Source organism: Neophocaena asiaeorientalis, unplaced genomic scaffold, assembly GCF_003031525.2.
Source record: "Neophocaena asiaeorientalis asiaeorientalis breed wild unplaced genomic scaffold, Neophocaena_asiaeorientalis_V1.1 scaffold7, whole genome shotgun sequence".
NCBI lineage: Eukaryota > Metazoa > Chordata > Mammalia > Artiodactyla > Phocoenidae > Neophocaena > Neophocaena asiaeorientalis.
This window is the reverse complement of record NW_020185337.1, coordinates 18,598,709-18,620,655: the sequence shown is the minus strand read 5'-3', so window position 1 is coordinate 18,620,655 and position 21,947 is coordinate 18,598,709. Positions and strand designations below refer to the sequence as shown.

At 38.0% G+C, this 21,947-nt stretch overlaps 2 protein-coding genes across 3 annotated transcripts in view; one reads left to right on the top strand and one right to left on the bottom strand.

The window, feature by feature from the left end:
• Positions 1-21,947, top strand: part of MMRN1 (multimerin 1) — a 66,151-nt gene that overhangs the window by 29,280 nt on the left and 14,924 nt on the right. For both annotated transcript variants that reach the window (XM_024736159.1, XM_024736158.1), the window contains 3 exons: positions 9,180-9,281; positions 10,617-10,790; positions 18,660-20,645. In XM_024736159.1, coding sequence (XP_024591927.1) covers positions 9,180-9,281; positions 10,617-10,790; positions 18,660-20,645 — 2,262 coding nt within the window. The remainder of the gene's footprint in view (positions 1-9,179; positions 9,282-10,616; positions 10,791-18,659; positions 20,646-21,947) is intronic.
• LOC112393778 (ras-related protein Rab-5B-like) lies at positions 15,530-16,177 on the bottom strand. The gene is made up of 2 exons (XM_024736160.1): positions 15,848-16,177; positions 15,530-15,724 (listed from the first exon to the last, which is right to left on the bottom strand). Exons 1-2 carry the CDS (start codon positions 16,175-16,177, stop codon positions 15,530-15,532), a joined length of 525 nt encoding a protein of 174 aa, XP_024591928.1.

The window sequence follows — 21,947 nt, the reverse complement described above, 5'->3', positions numbered from 1 at the left end:
CAGAAAATTTGTAAACTATTACATGAATTTCACAACTCCCTGTTTCCCCAACAAGTTTCCTCCCCACAACAAAATTCATTTCATAATAGAAAAAGTAACCATTTTAATTTAAATTGCAGTAGGGAGGTCTTTTTAAATATACAAAAAAATCGGTAGATCAGGAATAAAATGGAATTGCTGGCAACTGCACTCTTGTTTATTTCTCCTCCCTCACTTTCTACCCTCTCTTTTTCTTTTTCTGTTTCTCTCTCTCTCCATAGACCCATCCCTGACCTGTTCGGAAAGGATGTTGTGATTCAAAATTCGGGTCCAAAGAATTTGAAAAAGAACAGATCCATATATATGTATAAATGAATCACTTTGCTGTACACCTGACACTAACACAACATTGTTAATCACCTATACTCCAATATAAAATAAAGAGTTAAAAAAGAATCCATGGGGCAATTATTCTGTTGTCTTATTCTCCAATATGCTGTTTATAATATTACTAACCCTCCATAGATGCTCTTTTTGCTGTAACTCAGATAATCAAAATTCTGGTAATAAGTTCTAGATCAGTTTATTAAAAATATTAGTCATACTGTCAAGAAGAAACTAAGTTTTAAGAAGTCTAAGTGAATAGAGTTTTGCTGGGAGAAAAAGGAGCATTAAGTCCAATGGCAAAGTAACACTTTTTATATATTTTACATTTGTTATATCTTTTTGAGGGTCAGCGAGTTTGTCTCAGAAAGGGAGCTAGATTTGTGATATGATATGCGAGAAAGTTTTTTGAAATGTCAGTAACAACATACTTTTTAAGCCAATTTTATAAAAAATGCAATAATTTGCTTTTCCAGTAGATGTCTCTAAAATGTTCTAAAGTAGTACAAGGAAATTGTGGCTTTGCTCTAATGACACAAAGTACAGGAATTTAAGTTCAAATAACGTTAGATCAGAGAGGAGGAAAAAAAAACTTCTTTGCAAATCTGTTTTTAAAAAATCTACTCAGCATATGGTATTTGTTTTTCTCTTTCTGACTTACTTCACTCTGTATGACAGACTCTCGGTCCATCCACCTCACTACAAATAACTCAATTTCATTTCTTTTTATGACTGAGTAATATTCCATTGTATATATGTGCCACATGGGAAGCATCTGCATAGCACAGGGGGATCAGCTCAGTGCTCTGTGACCACCTAGAGGGGTGGGATAGGGAGGGTGGGAGGGAGATGCAAGAGGGAAGGGATATGGGGATATATGTCTATGTACAGCTGATTCACTTTGTTATATAGCAGAAACTAACACAACATTGTAAAGCGATTATACTCCAATAAAGATGTTAAAAAATAAAAAAACAAAGTCCAGTCAGCTTTAATCAGATCCTCTATGTAGGGAAAAGATATTTTATAAAATTGTGCTTTATAAAATCTATCACAGTTATTATGAATGTTAAAAAATGCAATTATGCAGTAATTGGAATAAACTAACCCTGCCATATGTTATGAATATATAAGAATATTTCATTTCACAGTGTGCACTAATTCAATAAATTATGTAAGAGCTATTGTAACTAACATTTTAAATATGGGGCTTCTCTAGTAAGATTATTTTAAATATTACTCCAATTACTATGCCATAAAAGTTATAATATTTAAAACAGAAAAAATCCTGTACTTCTTATATTTTTGCATATCTAGTTCTCCTCGGTGGTGATTAATGCTTTCGTCTTTGAAAAAGAACATTACCTCCTGTAAGCATCTTTGCTCAATAAAATTATGATACATTTAGTCAAAAAACACCAGGGACCTTTGTTACATAAAACTGCATTCTACTGTTTAACTACTAAATCTTTACGTATGTACTGAACATCGTCATGCAAGCATTCAGTTGATATCAAAGAATCAGCTGGAAACCCGTCTTGTCAAGCCACACAGGAAAGTTTCTACGGCAGAGAGAGCAAGCTTCCTCATTACTGAGTTGCCATTAATGACTTCCACGATATGCCTCAAAGGCCTGGAAGAAAACAAAAAAAACCCTCACAAATAATACCTGTCTAATTAAAAAAAAAGAAAGAAAGAAAAAGCACCTAATAAGAAAATGGTTGCTCTTGACACTTGCTGACCTTGCTTCTCTAAGTCCTTGATCCACCAAGATCAGAGTTTCTAGTGCAAGGAAAAAAGAGTAATTGTATTGGGAGAAGAGAAAAAGGAAATCCAATTTTTAAAATATATTGAATTTTTTTTAAAATGAGAAGTACATAAAGATCTCTGGAAATTATTTGACTTAAATAAATGCCCTTCTGTTTCAGCTCCAATATCTTAGAAAGGATCAAAAAAGAAGAGACAGAAATTTGGGCCCTGTGGAACAAAGTAAAGGTCTGTGCTTAAGTGCAAGATAAGATACATTGCCTGGAAAACCTAGAATCGTGGCAGTTCTGTGGTAGAGAATACGTGGGGAAGACAGAAAGATTGCTAAATGAAAAAATAAAAGAGCATCGATCAACCAGGAATTTTATCACAGGAGAGTAACTTGACTCCGCTGTCAGAGATCCTATCAGTGCTTCTCCACCAGCTAAATACTGAGAAATAAATTGGGATGAATGCAAGTATTGAACTCCAGTCAACAAACAGAGCTAAGAAAAGATAACAAACTATTGAATTTGCTAAACAGGTATTTCAGGTTTTCACAGACCCCATCCAATGAATTCCAGAGAAAAGAGGTTCATATGACAATTGGATCTCAAAGATCTTTGTGTGATGCTTAATAGTTGTTTCTTTTACAATTAGGAGTATAATTTCCTCACCTATTTCCTCCTAAAACAATTAATTTTAAAATAACTATAGCTAAGAGCAAATGGAAAGTTTTATGCACACACACACATAATCACATTAGTTTTTGTAATTCAATATTGAAAGGATTTTTCCAATTACATTTTCTTTCAAATCAGTCTCTTTAAAACTTTACAAAAATATGGAGAAATTTTCATTTTTATTTCATAGATATTCTGTTTCCACATACTGAGGAGTGAATCACCAAAGACGAGTATGCAAGAAACCTGAAGACTTCCACTCAATACTTCTATGTGTTAATCTTTATCCCTTTCAATTTATTTCTTTTTTTTCTTCCTGAAAGCTTTCTTTATTTAATTTCTCTTCTCCTACTTGTCACTGATTTAAAATTTTTTTCTTCTCTTTTTAGTTTTTATTTCTAATTTGCTGATTTTCTCTGGTATGTCACTTTCTATTCTCTCATTTGCAATGCAATAGGATTTTTCCAGATTGCATGAATAAAACTTAATTGAAATTCTTTTGACCCTAAGGTCAATAGAAAATTACTCTTGAATTCTTTTTGTTTGCCTCCTTTCTGTTCTTGACCCTTTCCCTCTAACCTAGGTTTTTTTTTTCACTTCTTGCACATTCGGGATCTTGCCTGGGCTGAGTGGCAAAGCGAGAACTACGACTTGATGAATTACCCCCCCTCAAATAGGAATGGAGCACACGTAAAATACCCGCTAGTTCCTCTTGTGTGAGTGTGAGTGTATGTGCGTGTGTGCGCGTGATTCCCTGCTTTGCCAGTACTTTTCTTTTTTTTTTTTTAGACATCTTTATTGGGGTATAATTGCTTTACAATGGTGTGTTAGTTTCTGCTTTATAACAAAGTGAATCAGCTATACATATACATATGTTCCCATATGTCTTCCCTCTTGCGTCTCCCTCCCTCGCCAGTACTTTTCAAATGGAGAATATTCAATGAGATGCGATGTAATAATCTCTACATTAACTATGCAAGATGTAATACTCTGTAAAGAGATGAAGAGACCCAATTTCATTAGAATATGATAATGCAATATAAAATAATGCCTTATGATTTATAATAAAGCTTTAGCATAGGATTTTGAGCCCCTGGAAATAAACCCTATGTAAAATGCTGTTGTGATTTTTATTGAGGTGGCTCCACCTTAGTCAGGATCGTGATCACCTCAACCAATCTGCCTCTTGATTATGAGGATGGGGTAAGAAGGGGCAGGGGTCATATTCAAACATTTGACAACTGACTCAGTGTCAATTAATATATACATTAATATAAAAATCAAAAATTAAGAATGCATTACTTTTTATTTTCTTAAGTTAATGCATATGTTATCTATATTATAAACTATATACCAAGTAATATAAGCCATAACACAAATCACTCATCGTGTATCATTCAAATAATTTCTAAACAGCTTATTAACTTCTACAAATTATTGGTGTGCTCTTTCTTTTGACATAGATGACACCAGCTAAATGATGTCAGAGAGATGATTTAATATAGGTAACTCTCTCCATCTCCTTTAGAGATTTCTCCATCAGATTTAGAGCCATTAGGTGACAGGAAATCTCAGTATGTTTATAATTTCTTTTAACATCAATGATATTGCCATCCTGCTGAATTATCTACTGGCCACTACTGATTTAACTGTGATTGCATTCCTTTTTTTTCAGTCCTTAAATAGTGTGTGCATTTTTAAATATTCAGTATATTTATTATTAACTAAATCGTAAAAATTCTTGTAGGAATGTCCTATTTAATTAATTCATAGAGCTTTGCAAACACCATTTGGTCAAATTTAGGGCATCGTAAATCAAGGAACTTAAACATTTATTACACTTTTGAGTTTTGTCATAAAAGTTTCATTTTCATATGATTTATTAGAAAATCTATGTTTTCTCATGTAGTTTATCCCTTATTAATTTTTGTGTCAAATAGTATGTATAAACATTTTTCATATGTAAAATATCTTTTATCAGTTTTCAAGTTATCTCCAGTTTAAAAAGGGGAATATTTTTTTCCCTTATAAAGTTAAAAAAGGATTGACATTTCTATTAGACTGTCATTTCTGAAAACCAATTCTCTTTTTTCTTTCTGTAAAAAACTTGTTTTCCAAATGCTAAATGTAAAACTGATTTGAAATGATATTCTTATATCAGAATTATTTTGTCAGGTAACTTCCATAATATTTTTCTTTTCTGAAATGATCTACTATTTCAATTATATGATAATGTTAAAAGTTCTAATTTTTTCTAAATACTTTTATTTTATTGATTTTTATTAACATACTTGATAAAGTGTTTTTGAATTTTTTTATTTCAAAAGCTTTGCTTAACTTGAAAATTTTTATTACAAAAGCTTATTTCATGAGACTAATTTCATAAAGTTCTTTAATATTTTTCTCTTGATCACAAATGAATTTTAACAGAAATTGAATGTCATTATGAGGACAAATAAGTCTAGTAATTTTTATTTTACTTTTTTCATATAGGCTTGTATTGTAATTTTATTTAGATCAGTATTGAGGGTTTACTTTTTTAAATTAATTAATTAATTTATTGATTTTTTTGGCTGTGTTGGGTCTTCGTTGCTGTGCACAGGCTTTCTCTAGTTGCGGCGAGTGGGGGCTACTCTGTTGCAGTGTGCGGGCTTCTCATTGCCTTGGCTTCTCTCGTTTGGAGCACGGGCTCTAGGGCATGTGGGCTTCAGTAGTTGTGGCTCGTGGGCCTTAGAGCTCAGGCTCAGTAGTTGTGGTTCACGGGCTTAGTTGCTCTGCGGCATGTGGGATCTTCCCGGACCAGGGCTCGAACCCGTGTCCCCTGCATTGGCAGGCAGATTCTTAACCACTACGCCACCAGGGAAGCCCAATTTTTATTTTAAATGATACAAATTCATATCATTATTTGAAATCAACATTTATATATTAAGTAAAAATAGGCCACTAATTTTTATTGAAAATCAAGCTGATTTTATTTCAAAAATACTAATTACATTTTAAATTGAATTGATTTTTGATATTGATTTGATATTTTTGACTTTGATATTTTATATTTCAAAAGATGTCCCAGACTAACTGATTTCTGCACTGTATATTAGATAATCCAGGACTAGGTTCATTATTGAAAACATTTCTGTTTTTTTCTCAGATTCGAAAAATTCCAACTCATGATATCTAAAAGAAATACTTTGAAAATTTAAACTTTTGTCTCTTCCAGTGTTTTCAATAATTGATTATAAATTCTTTAATAATATTTAGCAAAAATTATGTGCTGAGGACAATTAGTGCTAGCAAGTAAACGAAAGTAAGTACCAAACAATTTGGAAATTCTAACTACTACATAAATCACACATAATGATAAACTGATGATTCTGCCAAAACATAGAATGTTTCGTAAAATCTATGTAGTGCGTGAAACGGGCCCAACAAACTGTTAGTTCTGAAAAACGGTTCTCGGATGTTATTATAATAGGAATTCCATACATTTATCATGTATCCTACAAGATATATCTTTATTCTTTATCGTGCATCCACAATTAACTTGGAATAAGTTAACATTTTGATTTTTATAATTAACTGTATCAGTTATTACACTTTATATATTTGCCAATAGGTATGGCTGTATTTCAGTATTTTAATAATTGCTAGGTCACACCGGTGCATACTGACTAAATACAGTTTTGGAGTTGGAGTATGTGGAATGTTACCAGGTGGGAGTCAGGAGCTATAGCCTAGGCTTTGAGTGGAAAGGCCCTTTTATTTCTGAGACATTCTACAATTGTAAGTGGACTCTGGGTTTGATCGCTGGGGAGGTGGCTCAGACATTTCACATGCATCCATGCTTAGCAGTCCCTCTTCAGGGATCCTGTGTCCTAACAACAGAGAGAATAATATCATCTATACTAGGGAGTCGCGGACTGTGACAGTCATCCTGCACGTCCACCCCGCTTCACTTACTCCTTGTAAAGGCCCGCTTCTCTATGGAATGGTAGGAGACTAAACTAAAGGTTTTTATTCACTAGAGTTTTAATAAATCAAGTCTTTAACATATGCTCTTGTTATCAACAAGCACTTACGGCTGTTGAAAAATCTCTGAAGATCAATTTCTGGATTGCAATTTTTAACTTAAACATCTGGTATTTTCTGCCTTACACCATTTAATTTACTTACTAGAATTAGAAAATTTTGAAATTTGTTCTAAATTAGTGCTTTTTAACTAGGGTCATACATCGAAATCACCTACAGAGTTTAAAAAACTCTGTACACACATGCTCAATTCCCCAGAACAGAGTTACTGAATCATAATCTTCAGATGGGTGGGAGGGGGATGGAGAGAACATTAACACTTAGTGTTTCAAAGATAACAGATGCTTCTGATTTCCACCCATGATGAAAAATCACTATTCTAAAGAAACGTAAAAAAAAAAAGCAAAAACATAATATGCATTAAAAGTTAATGATAGAAAAAGAAATTTGAAGAGCAACCTTGTTTGTATGTCACAAAACAATATGGTCTTTGTTTTTACCATAATTATACATTGCTTCCTAACAAAGTCTTCTGCCTACCAAGTCGTGGTATGCATTTCAATACACCAGCCCTTTTTGTTTTCCTATGATCTAGCTCAGAAAGGTAAGCAGTAAAAAAATGAAAAGACCAATTTGTTCACTGTGTTAAACCCACCTGTTCCTTTTGCTGTAATACTGACAAGTCTGTATCCTGAACACTCTTCCACTGCTAAGAGAAACAGGGAAGGTAGCGAGGTGGGAAGTTGCTAAGGAAGATGTATCTTGATGCTCTACTCCAGTGGTTCTCAAACTTTAGTGTGCATTGGAATCAGCTGGAGAGCTTGTTAAACCACACATTGCTGCCTCACTCCAGAGTTTCTTCAATTAGCAGGTCTGGGATGGGGCCCAGAAGTTGTATTTTTAAAAGTTCCCAGGTGATGCTGACACTGCTGATTCAGAGAGCCTGGTTTGAGAATCATTTACTCTCTGGTAACCCTCCTGGGTAGATAGATTTTAGCTGCATTTTAGGAAAATGCTTTATTACATCATCTAAGAAGGAACCTTGATTTTAAAAACCATACAATTATTTAGCAGATATATTTGTATGCATTCATTTGAATTTGGGCTATAAGAACTTTATTACTAGGATCTAGCAGAAATTTAATACTTTTCACCACCTACTGCAGCCCTCAAATACATACACTTTTCCCCAAGCTACAGATTGTTTTCTTCCACCAAATAAATCAACAGTTATGCAGGACCATCTATTATGCAGTGGAGAAAAAGAAGAAACAAAATCAAAGCAAAAACCTTGGACGTGAATGGAGATTCATTAATTTAGCTCAATGCCCTGAAGAAAGCAATGCAAAATTCAATCTAGCAATAGAGACTAACTCAAATTAGTGGCAAATATATTTTCTATGGAGTAGAGATGCTTTAGTATTATTGTCCCAGCCACATATGCCCTAGGGAGCATAATTCACATGTACCAGAGGTGCAGTTTCATTGGTACATAATTTCACACGGGAAGAAGCACAGTCAGACACCAAACGCTTGTTTTCTCATGTCTGATATGCAGACTTCCATGAATAAATTTGTTCATTAGAAGTCTGCAAATTACAGACATACATTACTTGATGTGTTCGATATGTTTAATAAATCTTCCCTCTAAACTGTTTTCCCCAATGAAAAATTATATTGCCATTTAAAATATGACTTGATTCATGGGAAATGAGAAGCAATTCTTTAACAGAGTAAATTTACTTTACAAGAATTTCTATTTTTCTGAAATTTCACTGATTTTACGGATAGAACCCCTCGAGACATGCCCTATAATGGTTTACTTTTACATGCAGTCCTTACGTTTTGAGCCTATGCATTTCTTAAAAATCTGGGAACAACCCATTTAAGTGGCACTGTTACGCAGGTATTCTTTTAGTAAAGAACCTGTAGCTCTCCCTTACTTCCAAGTGGCCACCAGTTGGAAACTGCATTGTTAAACAAGCCATCTTTGTGACAGTCCACTTAGAAAGCTGCTCTAGCTTTTAACACAGCTGATTTTAAGGTTCCTCTCAATCATGCCGGCAGTTTACGTACCCCGGTTTACACGGCTTCCCCAAACTACCACCCATTTTCACCTAAAAGGAAACCTTAATAATTTTATTTTTTCCAAACAGAACTAGAGTCTTGCACTTCCAACACCAATGTGGGAGCACATCACCCTGTGGATGGGGGTGGAGCCTCTTATTCTGCAGTCATCGCTGACCATCAAGCTTCAGTACACGGGAAAATGCACAGCAGCCATATTGCTGCTCAGGACTGGAAAAAAATGAGGCGGTCCCAGTGCTTAACTCTCTCTCTCCTCTTTTTGCTTCCCTCTAGCCCAAGAACAACAGCAGCTGATACACAGCAACCAGGCTGAGAGTCACGCCGCAGGTGGCAGAGGGACGCCTGAGCAGCAGCAGCAAGACTGTGGTGACCCAGGTCACAGACTGTAATTACTGTCATCCCTAAACCCAATCACTGTCAACACTGCTTATGATGACTTCCAAACAAGACGTCACTTGGCTGTCAAACGTTTGACGGTGACATTAACATACCTCTCGATCCTTTTCTATTTGCATGTTGGGAGAAACTGGGTGAGCTGCAGGTTCCCAGCCTGAAGGGAACATGTGTAATTACCGGAGCTCTGTGTGCAGACACAGAAGGAGAATAAAAATGCTGTCATACTAGGTTGTGAGGATATCACAGGTTTCCAAAATTAAACCAAACTTTGTCCTGCAAAGAGTACAATCATGGAAGAACCTTGACATGGATGGGCAGACTGGATCATTTTAAGGGAGCTAAGAAGGCTCCCTTCCCTTGGTTGATAAGAGATCACTAAGGGGTATTGCTCACTGAGTAGGGCAAAGAGTGTGGCTCAGAATCAATGAGGACCTCGTGTTGATCTAAAGTTGGCATGTTACATATTTTCTCATCTTTCTATTCATAAATATTTTACCGTTCCTTCTAGACTGAACCTCATCTCTTAGAAACATAAAGTTGGTTACTGCTAAAAATATCTCACTATGTTTGGCATATATCTAGTGATACAAAATAAGGCACTCAAATTGAGAAATCTGATTTAAGGGGATCTCTTTAAGAATGCAGGTGAAAATAGCTTAGGATCTGTACTCAAATTTTTTTAAGGGATTGAAATTCAGTATTTTCACAAGATACCGTAAAATCCTCCTTGAATTATTGAAACGCATGTGTAATGGCATGGAAAGTATCATTGCTTTATAAAGTGATTCTAACCAAATTCTGAATCTCTCTCTCTCTCCAAAGAATACCTCAGTAAAGAATAAAATTCTCAGAATACAGATACAAACTACATACATCCATGTAGTATATAAACATATGTGTGTGTATATATCTATGGTTACATCTATTTAATGCTGGAGCATTGGATTTGAAAGCAGAAGATAAACCATTAGCTCTGTAACCTCAAGCAAGGTATTTCAGTTTTCTGACCCTCAATTTCCCCATCTATTGAAAGTTTAACAACTCTTTCAGGTTAACAAAAGAGAGACTGAAAATTTTGGACAAAGTTAAAACATTTTAGAAATCTAAGATATTAGAATGCTTTTTACAAATTTCTACCCCTAAATATTAGTATAAAATTCAGGATGCCATTTGCTAAGTGCATATAATCTGTATTTTCAAATATGAAGTGCAAACATGGCTTATTTGAATTACCTTTCAATCTATCATGAAATTTGAGTGGTTTTTAAATATGTACGTTTAAACGTTTCCCATTTTCTCTTCTTCTATATGCAGCAGTGACACAAAAAATGACTGACCAGATGAACTACCAGGCAATGAAACTGACCCTTCTGCAGAAGAAGATTGACAATATTTCTTTGGCCGTGAGTGATATAAAGAACACATACTCCTCACTGGAAGGGAAAATCAATGAAGATAAAGGCAGGGAATTTCAATCTTTTCTAAAAGGTAAAAGTAAAATAAATTATTCATTCAGTTGAGACAAACAGCAAATGACTCATTTATCTTTTCTCACATCCTTTTGGGATCTTTGCTTTGGATTGGGTGATACAGAAGTCTAAGATTTTTTTTGAATAAGATACTTTCAAGTCCCTCAATTTCTGAAATAACTTGAAGCATCTAAATATTGTTTAAAAATATGGTCAACTTTTTGCCTGAATGTTTCATCTGACTTATTGACGTTATGTACCTAGTTACAGTCTAACTTGTATTCCTTTATAGTTAAAATGAGCCGTACTTAATCCGCTCCAATTGTGGTTCGCAGCTCAAGATAAAGGTGAGGTTAAGGGATGATTGTCAGGGACAGCTAGATCCATGGTTATCTTAATGTTGATGAAGATATTGAGGATAAATCTAAAGTGCATTATTATCCCAGAAAGTATCTCGCTCATGGAATATAATCAATAAAATATATTCTAAAACACATCAGGTTGTTACCCATAGAAATGTGAGTCAGTTTTGCCTGAATTTTGTGCTCTTAAAAATAACAGGCTGTGTTCCTTTCTGGAGGATCTACAGGATGATCCATTTCCTGCTAATCTGAGTTGTCAGAATTCATTTTCTTGCGGTTGTAGGACTGAGATTCCATTTTCTTGATGACTGTAAGCTGGCTTTTTCCCAGCTTCTGGAGGCCGCTGCATTTCTTGGCTTGTGGCCTTGTTGAGCCCTCATGGCGGCTCTCAGGCCCACTCCTCTGCCTTCTCCTTCCTCTGTAAGGACTCATATGATTACATTGGACCCATCTGGATAATCCGGGATAATCTCCTCATTTCAAGGTTCTCAACCTTAATCACATATGTCCAGGCCCTTGTGCCATGGAAGGCAACATATTCACAGGTTAACGGCATTAGCGTGTGAACATCTTAGGTGGGGCAGCGTTTTTCTGCCTACCAGAGAGATGTATGCTGAATCTGTAGTGAGAAATTGCCATGGTAGTGTTCTGTACAATACACTGGGGCCCCTTGATAGTTTCAATAAATCCAGTCTTAGACTTCAGGGAAGGTTTCTGCAAAGAAAAACCATCTCAACTGATAAGGGATCGGGGGAGTTAACTCGGCAGAGGTTCCAGGTAGCGCACAGATATTCCAGACAAGTATTTTGGTTACTAGGCGCATCTCAATCCACTGGGCTTATTGTTTGTTCCCAAGTTTCAGGATTATTGGTCCCTTTCACTTTGTTTTATACATAAAACATACTCACTGTACACCCCATTTCAATCACTCACAAGTTATTTTTTCTCTATTTTATGTGGTTCACAGGTAAAAGAAATAAAAAGGTGATTTCCATATCCTTTACCAGTACAGAGCAATCATGATTTTTTTTAATCATGTAAATTATTGGTGCTACTGACCAACTGAAAGACTCTGTCCTACGTTTCTGGCATGCTCCCTATGGCTAAAACTTACCCATGGCAAGCAAGAGAGAGGAATCTATTTTCCCTGAAGTGAGCATGAGAAAGAAGTGAAGTAGGAACAGTACATAATTGACTGTAACCACAGTAATGAAATTTGTCTAGCAAAATTTGGTTATCATAGCCTGAGTGAATTAGGCCTGTCAACAGCTTTTTGTGAACCTACTAACAAAAATTCCGACCCAGACATGGGAAAAAATACACACTCACAGCAACAACAACAACAGCATTCCCTCTTCAACAGGACACGTTAATCATTTACTGAGCACAATCAATTAGGAGAACCAGATGGCTTGCAGTTAATGAATGTTTATACAGGAAACAAAAACTAAATTCACCCCCAAGGCACTGTGTCTTCCTGAAACCACCACCCCTTCTCTCGCTTACTCTACATCCAAGTTGAGAAGCAGTGCTTCATCTGCTAGTAGCCAGAGAAACTGTTCAAAATCAAATGCCCCAACACCTTAAGAAGTGTCTGAATCTTATGGATAGGCCATGCATTCACAACCACAGAAGGGACACGCCCAGGTGTCTGATAATCAAATATGTCTGTTGTTACCAAATACGATATCAAATCGTTTAGGAAGTAGAAGCACTTGGCTGATGTGCCCACTCATACACTGACATAAAGCACTTTGATGTATCTTTGCAAAATCAGATTCTTGCACAGTTGTTTCTTTAGTAACAAATTATAGAAATATTATCTGAAAAGCTTGTTTTCCTGAAACGAGCTTTTAAGCTAATAATCTGTTTGATTCCTTTTCAGACACTGCTGTGATTTTTACCCTGTGCCCAATGTAGTTTTCCACTGAAGGTTTTTTTTTTTCTCCTTTTTTACTTCCATTAAATACATCGGTAAATCAGCAGTTGCATTCTGTTACCACGATCGTTATGTTGGGAGAGGAGGAAAGGGGGGAAAAAGGCAAATGCTTTCTTAGAAGCCAAAAAAGAAAAAAAGATACCCTCCCTCTTAAAAATAATTATCAGAAGAAAAAAATGAAGAGCTGGGAAATAAAAACTAAGATTCCCTAAGCCCAACAGAGCTCAAAGGAAAGCAGAAGAGCTAATAGATAGTAGAAGGAAGGCAGCAGGTAGGCCCAGAAGCTAAGGCCAATCCTGTTCCTAAGGGGGGCAGTGGGGGGAGAAGAAGCCTGGAGAAATGGTTTCCCAGCCCCAAGGCAATGAAACATCTTTGCTACTGCTCCATGGGGAAAACTACACAGAGAAAGAGCTTCATTTCTAAGAAACTTAAGGGAGCCGGCGTAGTTCTTCCACTCGTAAGGATGCACTGGCTGCTTTGGGGGGCTAGTGGGTACTGGGAAAAGGAGGGGGAAATGTGTACATATTTCAGGGCCACGGGAACTAAGGCTGTCCCTGGTAAAGGAAGAGAATTTAGGTGTAAGTGGAAGAACCTAAGCTGGGTCCTTCAGAATCTCAGCTTCATGGATTTCTCAGCTTCTCTGGGACAGGAGGCAGTCTGCAAGCCAAAAGGGCAGAAAGGTTCCAATCCTAGGTCACTATGGCTTCTCCTATCTTATTTCCTCCAATTTCCTCAAAACCCTGGGCTAAAACAAGAAGGGATTTAGAGTTCTCTCTTGCCTTGATGGCTTCCCAAACACATCTTAAAATACCTGATGAGGGATGTGAAGAGAGACTAGAGATTTAGAAAGGACCAACATCCTCTGGTGATGTGAGATAGTTGTGAGGGACCCTCAGTGCCAGTCGTTCCCTGTCCACAGGAACAGGTGTCATGGTACTAGGGGGCCACAAGTAGGCCTCTGTGGTACTACCCTCCTAGTGGTATGCGGATTAAACCACTGGTTGCATGGGGGATGGGTTTGGGGGGTAAGCATGGAGGCACCAAACCGAAGATACTAACAAAGGAGAAAAGAAATAGAGCCTGATGGGAGGTGGGGGGCAGAACAGACTGCACAGTGGGAATAAAGATCATACCTATTTACAGGGAAGTAGAAAAGACATGGTAATAGGTGGATCAAATTGAATGGGAACCCTGGGAAAGGACAGAAAACTCTTCCATCTTGCTGACTCCTTTTCACTCCCCTACAATGGCCTGTGCTATCCTGAGACTGCTCTCCAGCTGCTCAGTTAATTCCTCAGGAAAGATAAACCTACACCCAAGAGTTAGGCTGACCAGAACATAGGTGAAGTAAGAATCAGAGTTGGAGGAAGCTAGCAATGGAGATTGGGCTTGAGTAGCCGCCACCGGTACTGTTCTCTACAGCCCCTCCCCAAACCTCATATACACCTCGGATTCCACTTAATTAAAAAGTTAAGAGGGCAGGTAAATCAATCAAGACCCCCATAAAACAGTATCACAACTGAACTACCATCAGTTAAAGTACAAACTGCAGGGGGGATATAGTGTCTGGGGCTGAGGCCATCTGAGCGCCAGAGAGAAAAAAATGCATATGTGTAAGTCAGAGGCTGGTCCCTCCCTTTAGATCACAGTAGAGCCAAAGATGCACGCAGCCAGTGAAGATTCTTTGGAGGACTCTGGGGTCCAGAATCTCCCCCACTATGGGGGAGAAGCTACCTAAGAGGCTGCGTGAGGGGAAAGTAAGCCTTGGAAGAGTTCCTGAGCCACAGATGACACTGCATCTCCACCTCTGCCCAGTTAGCTAACAACAAGACTCCAATATGGTGCCGGAGAGCTTGCCTTCCCATTCTCACCTCTACCTAGAAACACCCTCCACAAGGCCAACTCAGTGTTTTCAAATATGAGAAACTCCAGCCAAATAAAAACAAAAAGGAAATGTTTCCTTACTCCCCTCTGCTCTGAGGCTTACTTTCCCCCAGGGCCCCTAATGTGACTGAACTGCAAACCTCCTTCCTCACTTCCTGGGTTCACTACCTTCTCCATCCCGGGGAGGGGAAGAAAAAGAAGATCAAGAACAGAGACTGACCAAAAGCAGAAGGGGAAGGGGCAGGAGACAAAAAAGAGTTTTCTGAAAACATGGGGAGGAGGAGGAAAGATAAGTAGGTCACTGTCTTGCACCTATAATACAAAGTGAAGAAAGTTTGATTTGGAAGCTAAGTCCTGGGGGATCTGCCCCCCAAGCCCCAGAGCAGGGGTAGGAGGCCAGTGGCAGCAGCTGCCTGGTGGTGTTTCTGAAGTGTTACAAAGTGCCAAGAGGCAGCCCTTGGGAGCCAGGGCCCAGTGTGCTGTTACCGTAGGGGCTGAGTGCTAAGCGGTGGGGATGGAGGTTATTTCTGGGCTCTCGCGCTAGCTCCATACTTGTTTGCTGCTAGCCACCCCTCAGTTGCTACAACACTGGCTCTTGGTCTGCTGGGACTGCTCATGGAGATCCACACCCTGGCTTCGGCCTGCTGCACCCCCCAGATCCTGGGGTTCACTCTTCGGCAACCTCTTAGCTATCGTCAGGAAGAGATCGTTCAGGTTCACAGCTGTCTTGGCTGAAGTCTCCATAAACAGTAAGCTGTTGTCATCTGCCTACGCCTGGACCTCTTCGTTCTCTGCCATGCGCTTGTTGGCCAGGTCAGCTTTGTTCCCCGCCAGGGCAATAACGATGCTAGGACTGGCCTGTCGCTGTAGTTCCTTTATCCATGTCTTTGCTCGGGCGAAGGTTTCCCGATTAGTAATGTCATAAACCACAGCTGCAGCTTGGGCACCTCTGTAGTACATGGGGGCCGAGCTATGGTATCGCTCCTGCCCAGCTGTGTCCCAGATCTCAAACTTGACTGTTGTGGCCTCTAGACAAACCGACTGGGTGAGGAAGGCTGCTCCAGTGATGCTCTCCCGGTACTTGTGGGACTGCCCTTCGACAAAACGTAATTCCAGGCCAGACTTCCCCACTGCAGACTCACCCAGCGGGACCAATTTGAGCTGACGTATTTTGCTGGCCTGGGGCTGCCCACTGGGCCTGGCTGTGCTTCTGCTAGTCATGGCTAGACTATGAGAGTGGGAAAGGGTGGAGGGAGGGGGATGCCACAGAGCGGCAGAGGGGGGAGAGGGGAGGGGAGGGGACTTCCAGGCTTCAATTTCAACAGTCCTGGGGCTCCGTCTCCCCCCGTAGGGCCCAAGCCTGTGTTGAACAGACAAACAGCTGCAGCTCAGTCAAACCCTCCTGCCTCTCCTCCTCCCCTCCCTGGGGCGGGGCCCCCGGGCTCCACTGAAGTTTTATAGCATGAGAGTACCTTCTAATTTTTACTTTGATTGTTTACTTTTTTCCTAATTAATTTGATCAAGATTCTGTACTGAATTTTACCTATTACAGTGTTTCTGCTTATTTTCATTCTTTTTCTGACTCTCAGATCATGTAGTTTTTCCCTTACTGAAGTTAAAATCTGTTGTTGATGTACACAATTAATTAATTAATTGAATTACGCTTAAGTTCTATTTTACCTTGTCAGTCTTGAAAAACATTTTAAGCCAGAATTATGAGGTTATAAATCCTAGGGAAGTCTGATTCCTAACCTTAATTATTTTATTGTGTTTCATCTAGCTGTTTTTGTCATGAGAATTAAAGACAATTTTAACCCATAGGAAATGACTAAATGATCCTGTAGAAAGTGCAATAAAAATAACTTTGCTATTAAGTAGTGCCTTACACTCAGTGAAGCTAGTATATTCTAAGTATAAGAAATCTAATTTTCCAAATTTCATTTTCTGTGTAGCATCTAGAATGTACTCAGTGAAGATTTGTTGTGTAAATGAGTGACATGTCAAATGCTAAGTAAAATTTAGAAAATACTTTAAAACTCTTCTTGGTATGACTATGCATGTTAGTAAATGCAAAGGTTAGGACTGTTTCAGTATAATTTATCTTAACTGCAGCTATATAATCTTTTCTAAGCCTTTCCTTAGTACTTTGGTGCTGTGTGTCACTGATTACTATTTCATGCTTCACATGCTTTTATTATTTTTTTCTATTACATACAAGTTGATTTTCACTTACTTATAGTTTTTAGACTTTTAAGTTTATATCAGTTTCCACTAGGTTTAGAAATGTAAAATAAATTTTTGTACTCTGGAAATCCTAGACCCTAAAGATCAATTAAAAACATGCATCTTTAAGGTCTAGGATTTCCAAGGAAGTATTTATCCATTCACAGCTTTGTCTTTGTACCACATTAATTAGTATCAAGACCCTCAAGCAATATATCATTCTATTTGGTATAATTGCTCTTTCACAATATGTTTTATGGAGGTCTCTCAAGCAACTTAAATACTTTTTAAAACTTGCTTACAAAATACAGACATGTAGAGGCCACAGCAGTGAAAGTCCCGAGTACCGAAAAAAAAAAAAAAAAAAAAAATTAATGTCATATTATGAGAGTCAATGTGTATCTTAAATTTCTCTCATTTGACTTAGTTTTGTGATCCTCAAACCTCTCATTATTTTTATTTTATTGTTATTATGAACTATTGTTCAGTCTTGTGATTATTACTTCATATAGTTCCTCCTCTGGGAACCTCATTAAATTTCGTCTCTGCAGTCAATATATTAAATTTTTTGTTTTTTCTTGCGGTACGCGGGCCCCTCACCGCTGTGGCCTCTCCCGTTGCGGAGCACAGGCTCCGGACGCGCAGGCTCAGCGGCCGTGGCTCACGGGCCCAGCCGCTCCGCGGCACGTGGGATCTTCCCGGACCGGGGCACAAACCCGTGTCCCCTGCATCGGCAGGCGGACTCTCAACCACTGCGCCACCAGGGAAGCCCAATATATTAAATTTTATAAGCTCGAAACACAAGTTCTGAAACCTAATTACAGTTGACCCTTGATCAACATAGGTTTGAGCCTCCTGGGTCCACTTACATAAGCAGACTTTTTTCAATGAAATACTACAGTGCTACACAATCCACAGTCGGTTGGTTGAATCTAAGGATGTGGAACTGTGGATTCAGAGGAATCTTGGATATAACGGAGGGCCAGCTATAAATTATATGTGGAGTTTTAGCTGTGCAGAGGGTCGGCACTCCATTCCCTGCATTGTTCAAGGGTCAACTGTACTAGAAACCTAATAAACAGTCATGAGCTAACATCAGGTATTATTTACTAAGGCAGAAAGCCCCAAACCATTTATTTTTATACAAGACTAAGGCTAGAATCATTGCATACAAGGGTGTATTAACTGAAGTCGGCAGTAGTTCCTTTATGCCTCTGTCCAGAGAATCTTAGTTCTATGATTCTAGCGTGTTCCCGGCAACTGATTTTTTCCCCTCAGACTTATCAGTTAAGAGGGTGACCACCTTATATGAACTCTAGTAATTTTTTTAAAATTTCATAAGTAAATGTAGTCAAGAAATATTTTTATTATTTCATGTCATTAATGTTTAGTCTCAAACTTTTATCTTTTTAGAGCTATCTAAAATTTACATTATTAAAATCATGTATCATTTATTGTTGTTTATTATTTCTTTCTCCAGGTCTAAAATCCAAAAGCATTAATGATCTGGTGAAAGATATAGTAAGAGAACAATTTAAAATTTTTCAAAATGACATGCAGGAGACCATAGTGCAGCTCTTCAAGACTGTATCAACTCTCTCAGAGGACCTTGAAAACACCAGACAGATAATTCGACAAGTTAATGAAACCGTGGTTTCAGTAGCGGTCCAGCAAAAGTCTGTTTTAATGCAAGAAAATAGGCCCACTTCGACTGATATACTGGATCTAAAAAATCGCATTGTGAATGTAAGACAAGAAATGACTTTTACATGTGAGAAGCCTATTAAAGAACTAGAAGCAAAGCAGACTCATTTAGAAGGTGCTCTAGAACAGGAGCGCTCAAGGAGCATTCTGTATCATGAATCCCTCAACAAGACCCTTTCTAAAATGAAGGACGTGCAGGAGCATCTTTTATCAACTGAACAAGTATCAAATCAGAAGAGTGTTCCAGCCGCTGGATCAGTTAGCAGTAACGTCACTGAATACATGTCTACTCTACATGAGACTATAAAGAAGCAGGGTTTGATGCTGCTGCATATGTTCGATGATTTGCACACCCAAGATAGCAAGATTAACAATCTCACCCTTGCTTTGGAGATGGAGAAAGAATCTGTCAGGGAGGAATGTGAACACATGTTATCCAAATGCAGAGATGATTTTAAATTTCAAATTAAGGACACCGAAGAGAATTTACAAGTTTTAAACCAAACATTGGTTGAGGTTCTCTTTCCAATGGACAATAAGATGGATAAAATGAATGAGCAACTAAATGATTTGACTTACGATATGGAGATTCTTCAACCCTTGCTCGAGCAGGGAGCATCCTTTAGAGAGACAATGACATATGAGCAACCAAAAGAAGTAGTAGCTACAAAGAAAAAAGTGGAAAATCTGATTACTGCTGTTAGCAGTCTAAATTTGCTTATCAAAGAACTTACAAAAAGATACAACTTACTTAGAAATGAAGTACAGAGTCGTGGGGATTCCTTAGACAGACGTATCAATGAACATGCCTTAGAAATGGAAGATGGTCTAAATAAGACGATAACTATTATAAACAATGCCATTGACTTCATTCACGATAACTACATGCTAAAAGAGACTTTAGATCCAACAAAGTATAATCCTGAAGTCCATCACAAATGTACCCAAAATATGGAGACTATTTTGACATTTATTTCTCAATTCCAACGTTTGAATGATTCTATTGAGATTTTGGTCAATGACAATCAGAGATATAACTTTGTTCTGCAAGTTGCCAAGGCCCTTGCATATATTCCTAAAGATGAAAAACTAAGTCTGTCCAACTTTCAAAAGATTTCTCAAATGATCAATGAAACCAGTTCCCAAGTGATAAAATACCAGCAAATTATGAGTCATTTGGAGGAAAAAATACTCTCAGCCACAAACATTTCCAAAAATTTTGAAACTCGGTTGCAAGGTATTGAGTCTAAAGTGACCAAGACGCTCATACCTTATTATGTTTCACTAAAAAAAGGCTTTGTAGCTACAAATGAGAGAGACCAGGCTCTACAACTGCAGGTACTAAATTCCAGATTTAAAGCACTGGAAGCAAAATCCATTCATCTTTCCATTAATTTCTCTTTACTTAACAAGACTCTCTATGAAGCTTTAACAATATGTCATGATGCTTCTACAAGTATATCAGAACTGAATGCTACCATACCCAAGATAAAAGGTTCCGTACCAGATACTCAGCTTCTTCAGAAAGGTCTGACAGAATTTGTGGAATCAGTGATTGAAATAAAAACTCAAATTGCCCTATCTAATTTAACTCGGTATATAAATCAATCATTGTCTGGTAGTCTTGCAAATATTGTCAAGTCACAGAAGCAAATAAAACCATTGCTGAAGAAACCCAATACACTTAAAAAACCAACAGTGAATCTGACCACTGTCCTGATGGGCCGGACCCAAAGAAACACAGACAACATTCTACTTCCTGGTAAGCTATTGTTAAAAAATAACTTTTAATCTCTTTTCCTATTTAAGTGGTATTTAGTAGGTCTGTATGGTTTAGCAAGACCATAAGATATAAAGAGCACTTACTTAAACTTGAGTAAATAGTTAAGAAATTCAAAGATCCCTGATATATTATTTGAAGCTGATTTTATCCTATATAAAGCAGGCATCAATACAAAACAACTGTTTATAGTGTAAATATTTTTCTACATATTTCTTAACTTTTTTTCTGACAAGACCCCTATAAAACAATCAAGTTTGCCCTTGTAGAACATTTTTCTTTACATGTGTAATTAAAGGAAGCTATTAGACAATGAGCTCCCTGATGGGTAAGACCAGATTGTATCCCATTCATTCTGGTGTTACCTGGCGAAGTGTCAGTATGCAATAGGAACTCAGTGAATATCTGTTGAACGACTGTCTGGCTGAGTGAAGGTACAGTGAGCAGGTATTCAGTTTGGGCAGATCACAGAAGGCCTTGAATGACAAGCTAAGTATCTTAGTCCCTTTGGGCTGCTTTAAAAAAACGCCACAGACTGGGTAGCTTAGAAACAACAGAGATTCATTTCTCGACGTTTTAGAGACGGGAAAGTCCAAAATCAGGGTGCCGACATGGTCACATTCTGGTGAGGGTCCTCTTCCCGGTTCACTTGGTTCCAGTAATTGCATGCTGTGTCCTCACATGGCAGAAGGGGTGAGGGAGCTCTGGGAACACTAATCCCATTCATGAGGGCTCCATCCTTATCTCCTAAGCACCTCCAAAGGCCCCACCTCCTAATCTCAGCAACTCTGGAAGTTACGATATCAACATATAAATTTTGGGGAGATACATTCAAGGCATGTAGACATGATTTTGTAAAGAGCGGTCTTTGAAAATTTCAAGCAGAGCATTGGGTATGGTGAGAACTGTGTCTCAGAAGCACGAAGCTAGCAGTAGTGTGTAGCATGACTAAAAAGAAGAAATCAGAGATACCAGTTAGGACACTATTGGCAAGATCAGTGAAAGCCAGATCTTAGGAAGAGGTAGTTACATCAGAGGAGATGAGTATGAATAGTGTCATGAAAGTAATATCAACAGAAACAGAAAGATTGTGGGAAAATTAATGGTCTAAGGAACAACAAGTCATGATTCTGGTCCTAGTTATTTCTGTATGTTTCTGTGCAGCCTTGAGTAATTCCCCTCTCTGGGTCTCGGCTTCTTCCTTTTATGAGATGGGATTGCAGTAGGTATTTTTCTGAGCTCATTAGTAGAAATATGTTGCAGACTGGATTGCTGTAAAAAAAA